At 40.9% G+C, this 15,955-nt stretch overlaps 1 protein-coding gene across 3 annotated transcripts in view; it reads left to right on the top strand.

Moving 5' to 3' along the window:
* The first annotated feature begins 3,501 nt into the window (after positions 1-3,501).
* Positions 3,502-15,955, top strand: part of runx2b (RUNX family transcription factor 2b) — a 46,874-nt gene continuing 34,420 nt past the window's right edge. For all 3 annotated transcript variants that reach the window (XM_041976502.1, XM_041976501.1, XM_041976498.1), the window contains exons 1-2: positions 3,502-3,988; positions 4,206-4,329. In XM_041976502.1, coding sequence (XP_041832436.1) covers positions 4,272-4,329 — 58 coding nt within the window. In that variant the 5' untranslated portion in view covers positions 3,502-3,988; positions 4,206-4,271. The remainder of the gene's footprint in view (positions 3,989-4,205; positions 4,330-15,955) is intronic.

The raw sequence follows: 15,955 nt of genomic DNA, 5'->3' as shown, positions 1-15,955 counted from the left end.
CTTAGAAAATATTTAGACATAACCTTAAATATTATTCCTGAAAAGCTTCTGTATCCAGCACCAAACCAATCTGTAAACAAAGCCTATCTGTGATAACGTCCAAAAGGATGCTGTTAAAAGTTTGAGCTTTTACATTTTCTTATTTAAAGTAAAGGTGAATTGCATAGGGGACATGATGGATTTAACTTTAAATGGAAACAGGTAGTGTGCAATTGTGTGTGTGTGTGTGTGTGTGTGTGTGTGTGTGTGTGTGTGTGTGTGTGTGTGTGTGTGTGTGTGTGTGTGTGTTATGTGATATTCAGTGTGTTTGCAGGATTTGAATAGCCCTTCCCTAAGGATTCTGTAGCATGTGCTGCAACTCAAGAGGCTTGTTCTTGTTTTAGACAGCAAATATTTACAAAGCAGCGAGCCAAGGAAAATGTTTCACAGCACAAAAATAAGGAAGGCGGTTAAAAAAAAGACCTGTGGAAATGCTGTTGTGCAGCAGAACTGGATTAATTTATCACTAAACTGATAATAAGGTTAGCTGTATTGGCAGAATGTGGCAGTTTGCTTTTACAGACAGTAGTGGTGATTATTTGCTTTAAAATGTGTACTAATTTATTTCTATTTCCTGAGTGTAAAAATACAAATTAATGTTTGTTTGCTGCATCATCAATGGATGTTGATTGTATGGGATATATTGGTACTGTAATGTAATTTTACCCCAAGTTGTAAACATGGGGTAAAAAGGGCCAAAAACTGTACAATTACTCCACTTCCTGTGGTCAGAAATCATTGCATGCTTACATGTCGCATGAAATAGAGCTATCACAAATCTCATATTCCAAAACTATGCTTAAAAGATACTTAAAAGACATAAAAGTGAGTGGAAGGTAGTGTTTATCTGCGGCTGGTCTTGCCACAGAACCAATTTTGAGCACCATCTAACTCCATATTTTGGAGGCGCTTTTCACTTTTCAACTTCCCAGCTAGTCGTGGTGAGTTAACGTCAGGCAAAAAAACATAAGTTCAGCTTAGAAAAACACATACATGCTAACAGTTGGCATCACATCATTAATTCTTAATAACAAGCAAAGTAAAAGGTTTCACTATATCTGTGCATTTTACTACTACCTCTCATTTCCTATGTTGCCAGGGAAATGTGGCTCTTTGCTTTTTGTTGTGTTCTGTGTGGAGACATCAGTGTTTCATCATTTGAGATGCTTTTGTTTATACTTTAATAATCCAATATAGGGCCAACTGGCAATCTGTCTAGTATGTACCCTGCCTCTCACCTAGTAACTGTTGGGAAAGGCTCCACCTTCCATGACCCTGCATTGGAACGATAAACAATGGATGGATGGATGGATGGATGGATAGATGGATGGATGGATGGATGATCCAATACTTTAACTCCACTGTGCATGTAAATGTTTTATCAGCTGGGTAGAGCTGCTGTTAGAACTTAATGGACCACTATCCTTGTCCCAGTGTACATACCACAGAGAAAAGAAATTGATTAATTGACCAAATTATGTTTAATGACTTTATGCTTGTTAGTTCTGAACTTTTTCCAGTTGATTTTTTTACATTACAGACCAGAAAAAACTGCCAAAGAATTTAGCTGGTTGGTGCAAGTTGCTATAATTTTAAATGGTGAATTTGAATGTTTGTACATTACTGCATGTTCTCTCTTTTGGTTATTCTTTGTTGATCATTGTTTATTCTTCTTCATCTTCTTCTTTTTTCCTTTGTGTACCAGAATTTTGTGGATTTCTTAAATAGACCAGAAATGTGAACAATGAGCAGATCACTTTAGCCAGTTTGAGTGTAAATGAGCAAATAAATGCCGGAGTAACTCAATCCTGATTCTCTTATTGTGCTATGAGAGCTTCAGTTCTCCACAATTTGATCAAATTAAGCTGTTTTCAGTTTTTTTCTTTTTTTTTTTTTTCTTTTTCCTAATGTAATACTAATAAGATACTACTAATACTAATAATAAGTCATCGACTTAAATGTTTTATGCATAAATGATTCATGGGTCAATTTTATGTGGCTTAGAAAAATTAACAGATTAGTATGAAAATGTTGAGATAAAAGGACTAGACTGAATTTTTTTTTTTTTTTTTTTTTTTTAGGTCAGTTTCAAAAGAAAAACTAACTTTTTTTAAACAAAAGACAAAATAAACCTTTTTAATTGCTGTTTCATGCAACATAATATTCATTAGTTTTATATGACAGAGCTTTTAATAAATGCCTATAAGAAAATTTAGAAACAGTATGAATAATCCAGTGTGGAAAAGGTTCACTTTAAATATGTTTATACTAAGAAACAGTCCATATAAAATCTGCTCATAGATTCAAGAAAGACAAAAGTGATTTAAAGCTGATTTAAATGTATTTGATGATTGTTTTTGGCACATGAATGAAGATACATCTAAAAACTACAGACATTTATAGGTGTGTTTTTGTCATTCATCATCATGCTTTTTTATGGTTTTAGTGATATTTTCTGAAACCACCTCATTTGTATAACTTTTACTTTTGTAAATGAGCAAACATGCACCCCCTCTCCCTTTTAAAATCACACCCTATAAATCAGTAGCATTAGGTTGTTTATGCTGATTACTGACTAAAAGGTAGAAAAAAATTTAATCTGGCAATAACAAGTCCTAAAAAAAATGCCTGAGGCTCATTTCTGTTGTTTACTGCTTAGTCACACAAGCTCACCGACTGGTGACAAGACGAGATGAACACTTTCGAATCTAACCGAGCTTCCAGCTTCATGCCACAGATTCCTCTGCCTCGGCACTAACACCCTGTCTGCGTTTTTTGATCTGTCGTAACAAACACCTGTGATCACTGTTCAAAGGCCGAGCATGCTGGGATGTGTGAGGGTGTTTGCAGTGTGAATGTGTGTGGGAAACAGCTTGTGTGATTCACCACCGATTGTCACGACCTGCCTCCTTTGCCCTGCCCAACGCGAGACTGTGCGAAGGCATCTCTTTTACAGAGAAGACAGGTGGCTGTGATCTACGGCCTCTTACAGGAATTGACCCCCGTCTGTTGCTTCTGTGAGAGCCAATAAAAGCTTTTAGGACAGGCTTGGATACGCACATGCACATGGGTAAACACAACTATTAGTGCGTGACACAATAACATGACTACAGCCTGTGACACAGCAACTAGTGAGACAGGAAGAAGAGAGCAAAGTCAGGCAACTTGTCAGACACACCACCTCCACTTTCCCCTCACACACATCCAGTTTTCTCTCTCCTTCCCCATTCTTTCTGCTGCACATGCTTACACAGACAAACACACACACACCCGCTCAGACGCACACACCCAGTCTCACACCGCCAGCCAGCCATTCGCTCCTCACTCACACCCTCAAATCTTACCGAGCTCAGCTCTCCCCGCTCAAAGGCAGACAGGAGCAGCACGGCAGCCTGTTAAAGGAGCAGCAGAGTCACAGAGACGCACAGACAGAGAGGAGGGAGGGGGATGAAAGAGGGAAGGGAGAGCTAGGCAGAGAGAGTTCTGTTCCTCATATGCCGAGGGGGGCATGGGTCGTTGGACAAGCTGCCCCCACTGAAGCCTCCTGACTCATGGGAGCGTCAGACGCCCCGATCCCCAGAGAGCCTGAAAACACTGCTGAACCACGCGCAAGAGGAGAAGGAGGGGAGCCAGAGAGGTAGAGTTAGAGAAAAAAAAACTCCAGAGGAGAGGGAAGAAAGCCACAACGGTAGGCTGTCCCACTCAGCTGCAGTGCCGTGATGACGTTAGAGGGCATGTGACCCAGGGTCTCCAGTGACGGCACATGGAGGGCAGGAAAGAGACGAGTTTTAAAGCTGGTGCCTTTTGGGTTGTGTGAGGGCTCTGCTCGCCTCCCAAACAACCACAGAACCACAGACGTGCGGCTCGGGGTTGGTGTTTGAGGGCGACCCGGAGTGTAAATGGTTAATCGTCGCGGGCCAGCACCAGTCACAAGGACGGCGCTAAGCGAGTAAGTACGTTCCAACCACACTCGCCAAGCAAGCAAGTCAGAAACCATCTGATCTATCCGCAAAGGCGATATTTGCCTCTGTAATTTTTTTTTTCTCTATAAAACCAAACCTGGTCGTTACTTGTGGTCATCCAAATAGTTGATACGTAAAAGCATGTCTTGTGGATGGCTTTTCCATTTTTTTTTCTTCATGACATGCTGCGTGCTCTTGGTTTAGGACGTGTCAGGGGTCACGGAAACCACAGTGGAACAAAAGTGGGGCTTGCTGGAACCAGAGGCAGCTATGGCATCTAACAGCCTTTTCAGCACAGTGACACCATGTCAGCAAAACTTCTTCTGGGGTGAGTACCAATTTATTTGATCGTTGATGTGTTTGGAGTTGGGTCAGGGGGCTCGGCGCGGTCACGGGGACGACTCGGAGGTCAGGTGTTGAGGTTTGGATAGTTTGTGAAAAGTGGGTAAAGATCTTGGAACTGATGGAAGGATTGGGGTCCAGAGCGGAGAGAGGAGAGGATCAGCTGAGGTCATTGAGGACGATGCAATGAAGCTCCAAGCATTTGTGGTGGAAGAGAGACTCAACAATCATCAAGACTTTTTATGGTCCACAAATACAGGAAAAAAAAGAAAAAGAAAGAAAAAACTGCACCATGAGATTCCAGTATGTGGTGTTTATAAATATTTCTGCAAGCGGGAGATGACATGTTTGTGCAACGTATCCTTAGATTTACAAAGCGATGGCATTGCGGAACCAAAAACAAAAGCAAGGGGCGATATTTTTGACAGACATAAACAGACGCTGCACAAGAGAGTTTACAGTGAAGCATTGAAACAAGATGTGGGGCTTACTGGGCTGTGTGTGTTTGGTTTGATTTGGTGTCTCTGTTGCACACAGAGAAGAAGTATTGATTAGTTTGCCAAGAGAAGATCTCTAACAGCTTCCTGAAATTGTTCGGTCACATTGCTGTCATTAATTAATCGGTGGTGAATTCTGCAGCCGCCAGGGAGCATTTCATCGAGTGACATAAATCCAGATTGAGTAAGAAGTCGATGCATGTCGACTGTCATTCAGTGAATTCATAACTTGAGTGAGTAATCAATGATTTAAATCTGTAACAACTGCTTTGTTCAGATTTATTGTGCCTCCACAAATAATTGAAAACAGAGCTGGTTTTTTATTTAAATATATTTTTCCCATATATTTAGTCATTTTTTCCAGTTCCACACTCATGATTCTGCCCCATCCCTAAAATAAATCTAATACCTGTAAGCAGCAGCAATGACAACATCATGGTTTTTAACTACCTGTTAAGGCCAGCTGGCTTGCTCAGGTTTGCGGCCTCGATTTTTTTTTTTTTTTTTTTTTTTTGGGGGGGGGGGGGTGATTTGCTTTGTCCTCTAGTGACAGCTTCTTTACACAATCTAACTCAAACAGCAAAAATAATTAAAAAAAGAAAAGAAAAGATTTTTATTCTAAAACACAAAAACTATGCTTGGTTTAATAAAACCCCACATGGCCCTCTGCCTCCCACTCTTCTTTTCCAAATCAAATGTTTAAAAGATGGTTTTAAGAAGTCTCTCTGTGGTCAGGCACAGCTGCTCGGCACAGAAGCACAGAGGCTCCTAATGCGCTCTGAAAGCTGGGACAAGAGTGAGCGTCCTCTAACAATCACCACCACCTATTACCACTTTAACCCCCCGACCTCTCGGTGTGTCTCTTGGGGTGGGGTGCTTGGGTTTACATGGAGAAGAGCAGCGCAGCAGGAAATTGGAAGCATGCTGCAGTTGGAGGCGATCAGGCAGGGAGAGAGATGCTCAGGTGGAGAGATGATCACTGATCAGCTGCTCACGCTGCGTTGCTGATTGATACTCCGATGCGCCTCATTGACATCGCCCCTGTTTATGAACATCTGGGCTGTAAATCTGTCAGTGTAACCACAAAAAGTCCCCTTGACGGCTCAGTGTGATTTTGCAGGACCACCAGCTCTTTCTGTTGTCTTTATATTTCTGAATAAATAAATGTATAATAGTGGGCTGTTCTGTATCAGAAGTGGCAAGAATTAGAATTGGCATCCTGAATATTTTTGGTCAGACAGTATCTGAGTTTGTTGTATTAATAATATTTAAAAAAAATTAAGCATTAATTTTGCCTTTTTAAAAGAAAAGTTTAAATATTTTTTTCTAATTCTTCTGCTCCATGTTTTCTCTGAATAACTTTATGTGACATCAGCCTGTTTAGCCTCATTACTCTGTTTTGTCTGTATTTCTGTTTTTATTAAGGACATTTTTAATTTAAGGCTGAGCAAACTTTCCCAGCAATAAATTGACTTGAGGGAGCGGGTAACTGTCCCAAATTGAAATAAAAGGGGGGCTCATTAAAATATTTCTTGGCATTTACATCAGGCGATTTTTATTAAACTGCTTCAAATCTATTTTTTTTTCCTTCTTCTACGTTTTTATTTTTATAACTCCTCATGCTGGCAGATCAGATGGAGAGGGCAGAATAATCTCCACCATGTGTGGCACCCACTCAACCACTGTGCCTCTCTGGGGAACATTTAACTGCCTATTTTCTCTATTACAAACTTAATTACATATAGACAATTAAGTCATAGATGCAATTATCATTCAGTAAAGTCGTGCTACAAGAAAAAAGTGCTCACACAGACAGAACCCAAATCAGCACCATCAAAAGCAAAGCGGGACGATGTGGGTAAATATCCGAAGTCTCCGGGCGGAAAACTTTCCCCAAAAGAAAATCTCAGATAATTTGCAGAGAAACCGTATATGTATTTGAGAAAGGCAGCTTCTGTTGCATAAGTGTTGCCTTAGATCTAACCACAGGCCTGCTTCTTGGAGACATCTTAAAAGTGAACCAGACATCCTCCCTCCTCTGCCCCCCCATGCCTCCAGCCAGGGAGAGACGTGAAGCCCACTCATCAATAGGTAATTTGAAAATGCCAGCGGGGGGAGAAGAAAATATCGGAGCGCTTCACTTGAATAATCTACCCTTGACTTCTGGCTCAAAGGAACTCCATTTAGCGTTGCTTAATTGTACCTCTGAGGCAAACATGTTATTTAATTCCCAGCAGGGTCATACTGATGTTTTAAAAATGTTGCTGTGTGTTTTGTGTGTTTTGTGAGCTGCGCCAGCTATTAGCACTTATTAGTGTTGGTGGTTTATATTCATCTCCAGAATTCCTGAGGGTAATCAGAGAGCTGCAGAGCTTTAATGTGATCAGGGTTTAATCAAAGATAGATTAATTGGTCTGCAATTTTCCCCAAAATGTGTAACCAGTGAACGGTGGGCAGATTGTGGCCAAAAATAAGCTGTAAGCGGTTATTAAGGTCTGAATGAGAGTGTCATTGAAACACTATAACCTGTGATTTTTAATGTTTCCAGTGTTTGGAGGGTTTTCTGTAATTTCCAGCATTTCTTAGAGTAATGAATGCTACTAAAGACAATAAAAGCTGAGAACATGATTTCAGTCTGCGGACAAAATACCTGCTAAATCTGAATAATTTTCTGAATTAGTGCTAGACATGAGAAAGCTGCTCCTACATGTCATTTAGAATAAGCGGCTGTGCTTAAAACTAGTGCTTCATGTGCAATAGAGCCCTCTCATCTGTCTAAATAAAGAAGTGAAAAGTTGTTGAACCGAGTGAGATTACACTAATCCCTGCAATGTGGAGACTGCAACAACAAATGGAGAATTCTGTACAAATATTTCAGAGAAAATGTGTGTTATCCCTTGTTTTATCCCCATATCCAGTAGCTGTGAGACTAATTTCAGTATTATGATAAGGTGACCTGATAGTTTACTGTACTTCCTTTGGTGTTCTGGCTTTTTAACCTGTTTAGAATTTAAAAAAAAAAAACAGTTTTCAACAGTCTGAGTGCTTACATCTTTGCTTTTCAACAAGGTTCAGTTTGATCATAAATCAGGGTAAAAACTTTTCTATTTATTTTAGTGAAGATCAGACTAAATTGCAGCGTGTTTTTGGTCAGCTTTTCAAACTCGTGCCATGCATAACTCTGATTTTTGAAAACACCATAATTACTAGGTTGGCTGATGAGATCACGTTAAGAGGAGAAGCTTTTTAATGCTTTGCTTTCTATTTTCACACTTTACAAGATTCTGCAGCCCCTCAACCATTTCAGTGGCATCATGCTGGGCGATTTACCACCATCCGATATAATCCCACAGAGAGGAAGTAACTACCTAACATTTTGAAAATTGGTCTATCTTGGAACTGGTTCATCCTGATGAAACAGAACACCGGTATTATAGCCCAGATCGCCCAGCTCTTTCTGTGTCCTGTCTTTCCTTTTCTATTAATTCATGTTTTTCATGTAAGTTTTTAATAAGTTTTAAGCAGAGCTGATGTAGCAGTCTCAAACCACAGGGAAGCTGGACATCATCGTTTCCCCACCCTGCTCGTCTTCCTTTAAAAACGGCTTCCACAGCGGGAGGAAATATGGACTGTTGAGCCTTCCTCGTGCTTGGGGTTCAGCTTTAGCGACATGAGCACGAGCGCAGCACCTACACAAGGCCTTACCTGTTCTGCCCCACAGCATATGAAGAGGGCACGTTTTTCACCTTGTTAGTTTAATCTCAAAGGAATGTGGTGTCCCCCTCTGACTCAGGCTGCAAAGATTCCATAATATAAAAACCTTACTTTACAGCAAATTATGAACTAAGCTGAGCTAGTTTGACGTGTGCATGAAGTAATTCTGACTATATGCATCATGCAATGCAAATGGACTTGAGCATGATTTACGAATTGTAGGATTTAGCTCAGTTTTTGAGAAAAAGATGAAACAAAGATGAGCTAGACTGAGCTGACTGTGAAAAGAAAAACTTGGCAATGCATCAGTGTAAACCCTGCTGTAGCCTTTTTTTCGGACTGTGTTGAATCTTGTTTTCATAGTTATAATAATATAATTAAAAAAAAAAAACTCTTGGTACTTTTAAAGCGGAGTTTGGTTTGTGATGTTGACTATTAAACTATTCATGAATAGCAGCGTAAAGGCTCTATATATGTGTGTATGTGCATTAAACGTGTGTATTGACAGCAAGATCTGTCCACTTGATTAATGTTCTCACTCAAACTGGCACCTGGAACCAATCCCTTCCCCCCTCATGCCGCCCTCATGTGCACTATATGTTTATGTGTGTGCATACCATACACTGTGCCTTTACAGGGACTGAAGGCGGGTGTTGAGCAGGACGCACAGATGGGACAGAGGTGGGGGGCAGGTGGAGGAGTGTCTGAGTGGAAGAAAAGAAAGGTGTATGCAGGGAAAGGAACAATAGGTGGACGTGCAGTAGAGGGTATGGGGTGTCATTAATAGCACACAGGCCCCATCTCCTAATTTGCTCAAATTACCTGCCCACGCAGCAGGGCCCCCCTGTCAGCGCTGAGGTGTGAACACAACAGATCAAATACACCTGAAAATCAGAGAGCCCACCCAGTCAGCAACGCCCACACGAGCCTTTTATGGTGGCCGGAACGTCTGTGTGTGGAGGTGAAAGGTTGCAGTGCTTGTCCTTTAATGTTACAGCTGGAATTCTGACGTGAAAAATGTGTGAAAAGAAAGGAAGAAAGAAGCAGGAGAAACAAAGGGAGGGATTTATTTGCACTCATGAAGCATCAAGTTGGAACAACATAAAACTGACTCCTTCGAACCACCTCCCATATGGCACTGTGGGGGTGGACATTTACTGTCATCTACCCTCCTTACTGCCCTTCTTCCCTTTCCTTCCTTCCTCTCCTTCTCTTTAAACACCCCCTTCCCTTCATCCTTCCCCTCCCACCCACGCTTTCAGGAAAATAGCAATGACAAATGTGATGGGGCGGCAATGCTTTGGTCACCACAATAATCAGAGTCACCAGCGCTGTACCACCTGTGGCACACACACACACACACACACACACACACACACACACACACACACACACACACACACACACACACACACACACACACACACACACACACACACACAAGCCAGCACTGAGGCTTATTCTAACGTGTTCAGAGAAACCGAAATGAAATATGCCCCAGAGACACAAAAGGGGGCAGGGGAGTGTGTGTAGGTGTGTTTAGTGGGATGATAGTCTTTGAAGTTTGAATAGTGTGTGTACCTGATATTGACACAGGTCACAGGAGAGAGAGGAGGTAAGCTCAAAAAGGTGGCTCTCATTTGTGAAGTTGCCTCCAAAAAGGAAGGGAGAGAGGAAGAATAAAAGAAAACAAAAAAAAAGAAGAAAGAATGGAATCATTAAGATTTTTGTTATTCGTATCACAAACATACATAAATTGTGTGTAAATAAATGATATTTGATAGCTATAATCATGAGCTAAATGAAGGTGTGTTCACTTATGACCCTGGAAATAATACAAATTCAAAAAGACAAATCATACTTTTTGGGTTTTCGACTTACTTTCAGTAAGGTATATAATTTTTGGTACATATGAAAGAAATTTATAGTTACAAAAGTCAAAGTCTACACCACCAACAGAAGAAACTGCTCCTGAACCACAGGATGCACCTTCTCTGTAGTTTAAATTTTTCTTCTGTTACTTATCCACACATCACCATGTAGCATCATCAACAAGTCCTCCTTTTAGAACCAAATACTTCTAACATCTGTGTCCTCCGAAGTGTCCCTACAGGAGTGTTTGTACATCAACTCAAACTTCATTGTCGCATATTTCCTTTAAAGAACCATGGGTTTGTTATTGTGATTACAATATGGAAATTAGGTTCAACATCCAGATACAAGTACTTTTTTTTAATTTATTTTTGTTGATATTTAGGTTGACAACCCTTTACTTAAAAACATTTGTCACTTTAAGTACTGGTTAACACTTCCAGTTTAAGCCTCATTTATGCTTCCTATGTATGTGAATTGGTACATCCTTGTCAAAGGTTGTCGAACATCACTGCTCACATACAACCATGTGTCCTTTACATTGGTATGGTTGTTAGGCAAAAGTTTAAAGTTCCCTTCTGGGGCTTTCACGCAAACAGTTCTGGTTCTGGCACTGGTTCTGTTATTGAGTCTCAGAATCGCTGTGCTTTCTGGTAAACAGGCCTGCGTTCACACCAGTTTAACCACAACCGAAGTGGGATTAAACATAAACATCTTGGAGATTTGCTTGACTTGACTGACTTCCTTGATTGTAGCTGCTTTGGTGGCCATCAAGCAGCTGGAAATATTGGACATGAAACACCAAGTCCAGCTCCACTTTGGTCCAAGTCTTTTTTCTAGTAGTATTCCTTCTTTACGGCCAGTATGACAGGCCTATACGAGTTCCAGTATCAGTTTCAGACAATAGAAAACATGGCAGTCATAATGTACATTCTCAGAAAGAGACATAAAAAGAGATGTATCGCAGTAGATAATGATATTCTGCACAGTCATTAAATGGATTGTGGTTTCTTCTTCCTCTGAGTTTCGTTTGCTGGTTGTCAGCTATATTGTGCAACACTGCCCCCATAGATTTTTGCTGGTACTACTCTATTTGCTACACCAGGGTACACATCCCCAAGCTCTCTGAAAACAGACTAAACTATGCACATGATGAACGCAGAGGACGAACAGAAGGTCCATCCATGTACATATGCATATTTAAAGTTGAGCCCAAATGATCCCTTAGGGGGTTTAAATTTAAGCTACTTGGTAAGGGTAATAATGGTTGTGGGCAATACACATTAGTTAGACAGTACTACTGTGACCTTTGTGGCTGCCACTTTACTAGTTGCTTTGGGTACATGTCAACCAAAGTTGCAAAGCCACTGTAAAAAGAATTTTTTGTTTGTTTTTTGCCAATGATTGTGGGCATTACTTTTGAGTTGGAAGCTCTAATGGCTAAATTACCCCTATCTCCCCATAGTAAAGAATCCTTTCAAAAATTCCTGGATCCAGGCGGTTATCCAGATCACCCCCAAAGTCTGTTTCTAACAGACAAAGAAACGGTGCCGATTACATGACGATTACATGACCTCCGCCGGGGCGGAAGTAATAAATGAGCTACAGTGTATTTTTCAGAAAGAAAAATGTCTCACTTATCACCATTTCAGGATAATGCCTGCATAGTAATTTGTTTTCGGCACACATCAAACAAAGAATTAGCAGCTGCAAGCTCTCCACCATGTTTGACCAATCAATTGACAAATCAGGGGGGACTTGATCTTTTCAAGGGAGGGCCTTAACGAGACAGGAGCTAAAAAAAAAAAAAAAAGAAGAAGAAGAAGAATTTCAGATGGAAGGTGATAGGAAAGGCTGTACTGAAGGGAAAATAATGGGTTTTTGTTTGTTTTCATTAAAGTATGTAAATCTATTACACTGCACCCTGTGAACAAAATTACTTTTGAAATCACCATATTAAGGCCTATTTAACTCAAAAGTCAAATGTTTTGGTGTTCAACAGATGATCAAGTTTGCTCTCTTGGTGTTGAGAGTAAGGGAGACTAGAGCTAGACCCCACTAGTAATTATAGTTGTGCAAGTCTGAGTCATCAACATGCTAAATAAGTTGATGCAAAGTGGTAGCACTTTGTGTTTTACAACTTTTGTGAAGTCTGCACTGACTTTTGCTTGTGGAAAAACAAAGTTTTAAGTCATTTCTGCTGGAGCAGCAATGTTACAAAAGTGAAAAGTCCCCTACTTTACATTTCAGGTTGTTTGAAAGCACTTTCCTGTCACTGATGTCTTTTGAGAACTTAGCTGTTGTTTTTTCGTTTTTACCTGTTCCAGTTTACACACATTCAAGCCGATCACACTGCTCCAACATGCAGCTCCGGCTGATCAAAGTCCATATACGTACATGCTTTCTGATCCTTGCTGGAGCTCGCTTTCAGTCTGGGGCTGAATCCTGTCACTCACCCAGACAGCTGCTCTCTTACAGTCGTCTGTAGTTGGTTTTGTTGTCGCTATTAAAAGTTTTCCTTCAACTGTTGCACTGTTCCTTCTTTTTTTGTGTGTGTGCCTTTCCCCAAAGGAAATAGGTCTCTCTCACTTCCCCCCCACCCCTCTCTTTCTCCTTCATGGACGGAGGCCAATCACAGGCCTTTTCCACTTCACTTCTCCTGATGCTGAATGAGCAAAGGAGGAAACCCATGGGAGTGGGAATATTTTATTAGAGTGATATTTTGAAAGCTCTTCTCCTCCTCCTGTCGTTCTTCCTGTCTTGTGATGGAATTTTAGGATGCTGCAACAATTCAGTGTGTGCGAAAGAAAACAGCTCACACAGAGCAAAGATGATTCAAAGTTACAGCTAAATGACAGGCTGGAAGCTCCGCTCTTTTGAATTGCATTGTTTTCTTTTTATTCCTGCTCGGGAGGATTACTGAGGGGGAAAAAAAAGATAGAGAGAGACAGAAAGCGAGCAGTTCAGTCTCAGGAGAATTAGCTTCCGTACAAACAAAAATAGCAGTAATTTTTTGCTGACAATAATTTTTTAAAGCAAACCTGCTCTCTTGTGTGTGAAGTTGGGCTTCTTTTGTTTCTTATTCATGACTATCCACCTGCATAGAACGGGTTTATATGTATTATGACTTTGATTCTGTGTAGCTTTAAGATATATGAGGAAAACATGACAATAAAGGACATCACTGCTCTTTCAGTTTCTGTAAAAACATTGAAAATATGCTAATTCAAGGAGTTTGAAGTTCAAATGGTCCTCACAAGTTTGCAGACTCATTGATCTTAACCTATTCAGCTGTCACCTTCACATGAATTCTTCATTACACACATCTGCTAATGCTTCATGCGCACACAGACAGACAGATAAGCACACCCTTTTCCTGCAGGACCCTGCAGATGCAGCATAAAAAGTTAGCTTTGCTCTCTCTGGTAAACAAATAGCGAGAGGCTGCTGGGAGTCTTCACTGGGCCTCCAAATTATAGTCTGGTTAACCAAAGTCTCTGAGCCAGCCCCTTAACTGGTACACACATATATTGTACGTATATACACCCACGCTCATATGTGCACATGACCTACGCACATTAAAGGCGCTATAGAGGCACACATTAAAAGCACATATGCAATCAGGCTCTGGGAGCTTGTCTGTGCTGCAGTTGCACTGAAGGGAGAAGGTTTTATAGACATGAGAGAGACTGGGAGGGAAGCAAGCCCTGAGGGGCCATAATAAATATTACCCAATCATCAGGCTCACAGTGTGAGGCTATTACTGATGAAAAGGAATCTCTCACAATGTAAACACAAGTTTAATGTTTACAGCTTTTTTGCTGTGTGTATCCGGTTTATGATTCTAAGTCTTTTCTTTACTGGCAAAAGTGGGTTTGCGTGACCTGAAGGTTGGTTCAGGGAGCTATATGGCAAGGTTGCACAATGTTAGGTACCACAATGACAGAGCAATGCAAAAAGAGCACTTATTGGTGATAGTCTTTTAAATCATTATTCAGTGAGAGGAGGTTGGACTGTTTAGAGCTTCTTTAATTGTCTGGAAATGAGTGCTGCAACTACTGGGGACAGTTCTCAGTCTCTTGAGGATGCGTGAACATATCACAATGATCTATGATGCCATAAAATCCAGTTAAAATATTTAAGATGATCAGTTCTTGCTAAATTATTTGCCATAAATCTTGTGCTTCCACAGTGTATTCCGAGCGGACAATTTAATTGTCAGCTCCAGACCACATCCCAACAACCCTGTTGCCAGAGAGGGATATTTTACCCATGTGACGTTCAAATTCTCAGCTTTGCCATAATGCAACACCACAGAATAGATTGTATTTGAAGGACAGCATTTCACAACGTAATTCATGTTTCTCGTGGGACCCAGCAGTCGACAAGTCTGTTCAGGACTCCATTTTGGCACTATAAAATTGGCGTCATCCGAGAGAGCAGACACGACATGAAATCCTCATCCTGAAATAACCAGGCTTAACTGCATGTGGAAAATACAGGATCATAGGTCACATAAATGGACGATAGTTAAATATCTCCTGGGAAATTTCCCTCAGTTTTGATGATGTTTTCCTTTGTTGAAGCCATCGTTTTCCAAATATTACTGGATTTGATTTTATCTGATCTGAGGGCTGCAGGCAATGAAAGTGAGCTCCATCCGTCCTCTTTTTTTCCCCCCACACCCCCACCTTGTGAGTCATTTCTGACCAGTAGCCTAATGGGCTCAGTATAATTATAGGCTAAGGTTTAAGGCAAACGCCTATCTGTGAGAGAGCTGCGTCAGGCGTGACACTCTCAACTTAACTCATTCAGCTCACAAAGCATCAAGGCAACATGCAATACCTTTCCAAGTGTTTCACAAGCCAAGTCTTCCTGGGGCCATTTTGACATGTGAATGGTTTGGAATTCAAACCAGTACGTACGGCTCCAGGTTGCAGAGTTCAGGCTCAGTGTGTTGGATTTGCTCCGAGCTTGGACTGCGTTCAGGAAGAGATCAGGAAAACGAGAAGGAGAGCAAACACTCGGACATGGGGCTTTGTTGCTAGATGCATGCCCATTTCGGTGGCTGCTTGTCCAGCTCACATTTTTTGATTGGCTGCTGTCTTAATACTGGACATATTCACTTGACTTAACGACAGTCTTGATGTCAACTACCCCCCAGAAGTGAGGCAGGAAAGTGATGCCAAAGCTTCGTTTTAGGCTTTTCTACACAGCTAAAGCTCTATTCATGATACCCAAGTCGCTATGTTAGCCAAACAAAACATATGGTAAATTTAATACAAATTTTAAACACTCCATACTAAAAATGCATATCGCCCATTTCCAGGCATAGGTTAACTCTGTCTATGGTTAAATGTTTATGTCTGCGTGCAATTGAGCATCCATGACAGACTTCTTTTTCCCCCCATCAAGGTCTCCTTTACACCAGCTTATATCAATGTGGACCCAATACGCTTACACATTCCTCCAGCCTACCTCCATGCATAAACATACATACATCCCTTCTGCCTGTCTCCTTCATTTTAC

Source organism: Melanotaenia boesemani, chromosome 22, assembly GCF_017639745.1.
Source record: "Melanotaenia boesemani isolate fMelBoe1 chromosome 22, fMelBoe1.pri, whole genome shotgun sequence".
Classification (NCBI taxonomy): domain Eukaryota; kingdom Metazoa; phylum Chordata; class Actinopteri; order Atheriniformes; family Melanotaeniidae; genus Melanotaenia; species Melanotaenia boesemani.
This window is presented reverse-complemented; position numbering and strand designations above follow the sequence as displayed.